Genomic DNA, 6,831 nt, shown 5'->3' with positions numbered 1-6,831 from the left:
CGAACAAAGGCACATTCAATAACCCCTTCCTTTCCATTCATTGCATCCACCAGGGAGAACACAAATCGAGCGCCAGCATAGGCCATAGACAAGGTGGCAGATCCTGTAAAAGTGAAATCACTTTTAGAAGAGATCACATTGAAATTTGATACTTTCTTTAGCATCAAAGGCTTCCCTACTCATACATTTACAGAGCTGCAGTGTCATTGACGTCAAGCTCACAGCCAGTTGGATAAAGCAGCAGCTTTTGGCCAGCTACATGATATTTAGTTGACCAGGTTTATAGGAAGAAACAGCTTAATTTGACAGGGAAGATTCTTTTTAAAGCCATACATGGCATGGGATCAGTTAAATGTTTAGTCTTACCTACATACTGAGCTGCTTTAGTACCACAGTTCAGGCAGTCGCCGACATGGCAGAGCAGCTACATTTGTAATCAGCAGTTCGTAATTCTGCACCGCAGTTGTAAATAAGATTAAATTGAAGGGGACAGCATCCATTCAGCTGGCCAACAAGAATTACTTGGAAGCTGTAGTCAAGAACCAACCTGCTCCTGCTTTAGCTTTGACAACTTCAGTGCCAGCTTCTTGAATTCTCCCCGTAAGCTTTTCCAGTTGATCCTGAGGAAAGTCCACTTTTGGTGTGCACTAGATTGGAAAAAAAGAAGTTACTACCAAATACCGGGACCCCTCCAGATTCAGCATAAGGCCACCCACACGATGCTTTTTGTACCATTACAGTTGTTATCAACAGTTCTCAACTGGGAAAATCAGTTACCCCAGCTCACAGATTGTGTGACACTGACCAGCTGCAGGCGTTCACCGAGGCTGCTGGTTATTGCACGGACTGTAACAGGAACCTAGCCATGCCTAGCTTGCTCAAGGACAAACCGCAGCTTGACAGCAAAACCAGAGCTTGCCGTCGGTACTCACTACCATGTAGTCCTTTGGACTAGACGGATGCCCTCCAAGCGTGTAACAGGCCTTAGGAATTTAAAAAAGCCACCTTGTGAATATTTGGGTCACGGTGGCGTTATGGAAGTCAAGAGCCTTACGAAGGATCCAGTCTGCCAGCAGTATTTAGGAAGTTACTGAACCTTCAGATACAGCTACGCAAGTATGTTAAGCACAGCTGTGTCTGTCCCGATTGACTGCCTAAGCTGCTCCAAAGCCCTCGCTCTTATTCCCTACAAATGCCCTTCTGTGAAGGATACTTTACTCCCCACCTAGAGCAAAGCTTTTCCCCCCTTCCTTGCAGATCGCGCCTCGGCCATGTCCTAGCCATCTCCTCATGAAGCTGCAGCCTGCTTTAGAACTGCATTTCATTCTGGCTTAGATGCATGAAGGGAGCCTCTCCCTGACTACCAGTCAATACCGAAGCAGGCCTCCCCACACAGCTTGAGCTATGCCTCCTCATTTCAATGCTGCGCATTGGAGTGGTGTTTCTAGTCCACTACGACCAAATCAATTTCATTTTCCTGCCGAAGCAAGGTATTCATACCATGAAATACCTGTCACAAAAAAATAAAACCCAAAACAAACAGTGCCAAGGCATCTGAAGACTCACACTACACCTCGGTTCTTATCCCAAACTCCTGGAAAGCTGGAACTATTTAAACCACCCAGAGGAGCTTAGATTTAACTCACTGCCTTCCAGTATCCTGTACCTCATCTCAGAATGAAAGCAGCCACGAGAGCAGGGAAGACTGCCTCTGCTGTATCTTAGCACGTTACATGCCCTCACAAAGGCACCTCACACGCAGCAGTAACTATGACTTACCTGAGAGATCAGAGGGATGATAGTCTTCCCAGCATGGCCACCAATAACGGGAACACTTACTCGAGCTGGATCTAAGCCCTAAGAGAAACATGAAACCTTCCAGCTTCTGAAGCAGATGGACAAGAAAAGCATTTGAAAACGCCACGCTTCATTTTCTGCCCGGGGTTTTTAGACACATTTCTAACCCAGTGCTACACAGGGCAGAAGTCTCAGAGGCAGCTACACTCCAGGGACAAAACCAGATCTACACAGCTGAACTCCAGGTTACTTTGATAACTTTAGACAGTTCAGGTAAATAGCAGCACAAGTACAAACTCTACCAGGGCTATTAAGAGCAGCAACCCGTTACAGCTCCTGATACTTTGCAGGCTATCCCGCAACAGGCAGCACAGTTTGACTTGCAAATACATACCACAGTTCAACCCTCTCCTCCGGTTGCACCAGCAGGGTTGAAAATGCCAACAGAATTAAGGCGAACCTGTAGCTCGCTCACAGGGGACAGCTATGAAAAGGAAAGGTCAAAGTCCCTTGAACCACATTTTGCAAGAAACCCTATCCCCAGGCTCCTCTAGAGAATGAAAACAGGGAATCATTGCCTTTGCCTCTAGCTCCACAGAAATCCGAGCTCTTTTGGCTCTGTGCAGTGATTTTAAAAGCATTTTTGATAGATCTAATGACCAAAGCACACCACATCCCGCCCCCAGCATCTGTTACTACGACCTACCTTTAGTTCAGCCACAAAAGTATTCGCTCTGACAATGTCCAGCGTTGTAACACCGAAGATTCTGTTGGGATTATACACACCATGCTTCTTGAAGACTTCTGAAGTTATTGGGATGGTTGAATTTACCTGTAAGCAAGAACAGGCAAGCATTCGTTAAAACCAGTATAATAATGAAGCCAATACATGAACTGAACAGGCCAGTAAACAACTCGAAGTATACTTCCAACTTAAAGTCATCTGTAGCCAGTTATTTTAATTCCTAAATTGAAGAGCAATTTACAGTCAGGCTGGAATAAAAATCTTCCATTTTCAATAATTTCTTCATTCACATTACAAAGGCTCCTCCCTTAGTGAGCTAAGACTTCTATTCCAGCTAATACACGTACTTCTATTCCAGCTAATAACAGCATGTATTATAACCATAGTCATACAGATGTTGAGATATTAAGCACTTTTACACCCAAGTTTCCTCCGGCTTCAATATAGCCCAAGAAAAATGGGTTAGTAGAACCAGGGTTTTACTTCTTTTCTGCAAATACCCTGTGGACCTTAAGGATACTGGTCAAAACTAATAGGAACCCACAGGCTACTCTGGTATTCTCATTCTGGATTTTTTTTTCTCTACACTTTCAAGGTCTCCAGAAAATGCTTACCGGGTTAGAAATAATACAGATCATGGCTTCTGGACAGTGCTTTGCACAGGCAGACGTCAAAGTAGCAACAATGCTAGCATTGGTGTTGAACAGGTCATCACGGGTCATACCTAAAACATACCCAGTACAATATTTTAAGTTATCCATAGTCTACTCATTAACGGGCAAGCAACTCAGATCAAAAAACAATACTCTGCTCTGGATAGAGATATGTCAGCTTCTGGTTTCATGTATCAAGAGAAAACTCTCCAGCTGCAGTAATGAATTGGCTCCAAAGGCAACTCCTCTCACTAATAAAAGATTACTGCCCTTTCAGATAGATCAGCCCTTTTCAGGAGCAACCAGCCCAGCTGCCAATTGTCAGAACGTATTTCACCTGGGCAGCCTGAAGTACCTACGGTATGACCACACTGACCCACACCAGTACACCAGTGCTGCTCCTAAGGCGAATTCTCCTCCCCCTCTGCAGTCACCTCCACAGCTACAGTTTGAATGCCAACTGCTCTGTGCAAAATACTGCTAGTTGCATAGGCGCCACCTCTCATTTCCGTTGCAGCAACTACTTTAACGATGAAAAATAAAGAATTAGGAAGAACTAGGAATTAGAGTCTAGAGTTTTGTTACATTCCCAATAGGATACTGAAAAACAGTAGAAATGGAGTAGGTCAGAGACCTTCTAGGAAGGCTTAACAGCATTCAGAGATGCTCGGAGAAGTTATCATACAAGTAATGCAAAACAACTGGATTCTGTTCCACTGAGAAATGAAACAAAGAACCAGTTTTCTACTACAGTATTGCTCTGGGCAAGAAACACTAAGGGAGATTCAGGATCACTTGCATGAAAAGTCTTTGCACCTCACCCCTACATAGGAACTCCAGAAATCAATTCTCCCTGTTTTAGGAGGGACAATCTAAGACAGCGGCTAAACCAGGTGCCTGATACCACAACAAGCTCTAGGTCAGCGTCATTAACAGACCACTTACATCCCAAGCCAACACTGAGCGCGCCAGACACAGCTCTACTTGAATAACAGTACTGCAGTGAAGCCCTGGGGCTTTTTAACAAAGAGAACATACCTGGTTTTCTAGGGACTCCCGCAGGAATAACCACAACATCACAGCCCTTCAGACATTCTGGCAACTGCTCAGGTCCCAGGAAGCCTGGAACGGAAGACATTCAGGCATTATGTTTTTGCCAGTTATTAAATATCTGGCACTTTGAAGTACAAAATTACACCTAGAGGCACCCAAATCCTTTTTAATTTAGCCTTCAATTCAGGCTTACACTGAAAAGCAAAGCAATACAATTATGGATGGACTCTACTTGATGTTGTATGCTTGTTTCAAAACTTACAGAATGAGAGTGGTGGGAACCTCACATTCACCTGTTTTGAAAACCCTCAGTTCCTCCCGTTATGTGTATTTACTCTCCGAAAGTCGCTAGCTGGGCACTACAGCCAGCGCCCCCAAAGAATTGCAGATAGGCACATTCACGTAACATGTAACCTCTTGGTGATCTTCAAAGAAAATGAAGATCAGATTAAGTTTTGATTTCATCAGAACTTGACAGCTGTCCCTTCGGAAAAGCAGCACGCAGAATTTATATAGACACCCAGGGAGTGTTAAGTCTATTTGTAGTCAAATTTTTAAATTCGACGCTCAAGCTTTTTTCCAAGACGATTTTACTGAACGTCTCCTGCCCGTTATCACGAAGTCCCCTTCAACATAGACCATTCTCATCTCCATACATATCAATCTAATCAGCTAAACCTTAATTAGTCATGCACAGCTTGAGGAAAAGCTACTTAAACTGGTATTAGGCTTCAGGATCGTGTGAAGATTCCCCCTCACAAGCACAGCAACGGGCATCTCCACGTGTCAGAGACACCCGAGAGGGCCCCTTCAGAACACAGATAGCTTCCAGCGGCGCACAGTACCTTTAACATTCGCTCTTGTCTCGATGTGGCTGAGGTCAGCTGCCACGCCCGGAGTGTGAGCGATATCATAAAGGCTGAGCCTGCTCACCAGCGGGCTGTTCTTCAGGAGAAGGGAGAGAGGCTGGCCAATGCCTCCCGAGGCCCCCAGCACTGCTACCTTGGCATTGTTCTGAGGAAAAAAGATGACAGACATGTTGTAGAGATGTTCTGGTAGTTACTGCAGCAGTGACCTTGGGATTTCACCACACTTTCTTTACTTTTAGTTCAATTTCTCAATTTTTTTATCAAGCACTATGCAAATTGGATTGCCTAATCCCCCAGAAAGTGATCATCACTACAGCCTCCCAAAGATGCTTGAGGTTTATCAGTAGGACAAGATAGAGGAAAATGTTCTTTTGCAATGTGAAGCTCCAAAGGGAAGCAGGGCTAGGCAAAGTAACCAAAAGGATCATCTTTCTTCAGATGGAAACCTCTGCCTCAGGCTAATGCCCGCTACCCTGTGGACCTAGCTCCGACTTAGGGCAAAATCTGGTTTGCAGTTTTTCTAGTTTTCATTGCCAGTATTAAAAAAACATGCCTTCCCACTTGGCAAATCAAGACATCTAACGGACTACAGTAAATGTAATAACTATTGTACACATGTGAAGAAAATGTACACGCCTGAAATAAGCTCAAAATAGTACCTGCAGCTGCCTCAAGATTGAGGCCTGAGAACATTAAGTGACTATAATTTCCAGCTTTGATCAAGTGTGGCCGAGAAGCAAATAAAATCAACTCTGCTTTGTCGCCCTGGTGAACCCATTTTACTCTAACGTGCTCTCTAGAAGAAAGTCATTTCTCTCGAAAACGCCTGTGCTCCTGTTTGTAGAGAAAGTGTCACTAGACGAGAGGAAAGCTACTTTAAAAGACTAGAAAAATCTTGAAATGCAACACTGCCAAAGTGATGGAGAACCAGAGGCTGCTGCAGAGACGTAACATGTTAACACAATTACCATTGATAAGGACATTTTCTGTCTCGCTGTCTTACCAGATAAAGCCATAATAGCTCCATGTCCCCGCCTGAACAGCTTAATTATTATGCTATGACAAGAAATAATCTACCCAAAAGCTCGACCAGCCTAACCTCAGCTCAGTTTTCTCGCTACTGCGACAAATGTAATTTAGCATAAAACTCTCCAAGGGGAAGCAAAGCCTAGCATTAGTCACTGCTATGCCCCATATTTATGACTGAGCTGATACCATGAGGTCGAAATCTCATTGCTAACAAATTTAATACCTATAGAAATAACTACACAAACCTCTCTTGTAAAGCATATCTTTATAGGTGCAACAATCATTTTGTCGTATGCCACCAGGAACTGTTTACGTTAGAAGACAGAGGTCGGTCTCTATCTCCCTACCACATCAAAGCAGTCCTCTCCTGGTATGAAGTCACGCACGATGGATTTCAGCATATTAAGGATTACTGTTAAACCCCCAACCGCCAGCTTTAATTCTTCATACATTTCAAAAGCAGGGGCGTATTTCAGTAGAGGAAGGAAGCAGCAAGCAACATTGCTCATCATCCACTGAATACTATCCGAAAGAGAAGTTCATCTGGAACTAGTAGTTTTGGCCAGCCAGCTTACGCCTGTCCGGGGAAAGGCATGAGCTCCCCGGCCAAGAGCCGCAGGGCGATGCCCAACGGCACGGACGTTGTACGGGGCAGAGAGACAGCACCAACCCAGCACCCCCAGAA

General features: G+C 44.4%; 1 protein-coding gene across 1 annotated transcript in view; it reads right to left on the bottom strand.

Moving 5' to 3' along the window:
* The window catches only part of MDH2 (malate dehydrogenase 2, NAD (mitochondrial)), a 7,493-nt gene extending 1,349 nt beyond the window's left edge, over nt 1-6,144 (bottom strand). The window contains 9 exon segments of the mRNA XM_009326078.1: nt 1-103; nt 548-647; nt 1,780-1,857; nt 2,504-2,629; nt 3,157-3,266; nt 4,234-4,317; nt 5,094-5,409; nt 5,412-5,501; nt 6,121-6,144. The exon segment at nt 1-103 is cut by the window's left edge and continues 43 nt beyond it. Of these exon segments, the coding sequence (XP_009324353.1) occupies nt 1-103; nt 548-647; nt 1,780-1,857; nt 2,504-2,629; nt 3,157-3,266; nt 4,234-4,317; nt 5,094-5,409; nt 5,412-5,501; nt 6,121-6,144 (1,031 nt within the window).
* Between the last annotated feature and the right edge of the window lie 687 nt (nt 6,145-6,831).

This window comes from Pygoscelis adeliae, unplaced genomic scaffold, assembly GCF_000699105.1.
Source record: "Pygoscelis adeliae isolate BGI_AS28 unplaced genomic scaffold, ASM69910v1 Scaffold266, whole genome shotgun sequence".
NCBI lineage: Eukaryota > Metazoa > Chordata > Aves > Sphenisciformes > Spheniscidae > Pygoscelis > Pygoscelis adeliae.
The sequence above is the reverse complement of the archived record's forward strand: the minus strand, read 5'-3'. Positions and strand labels throughout refer to the sequence as shown.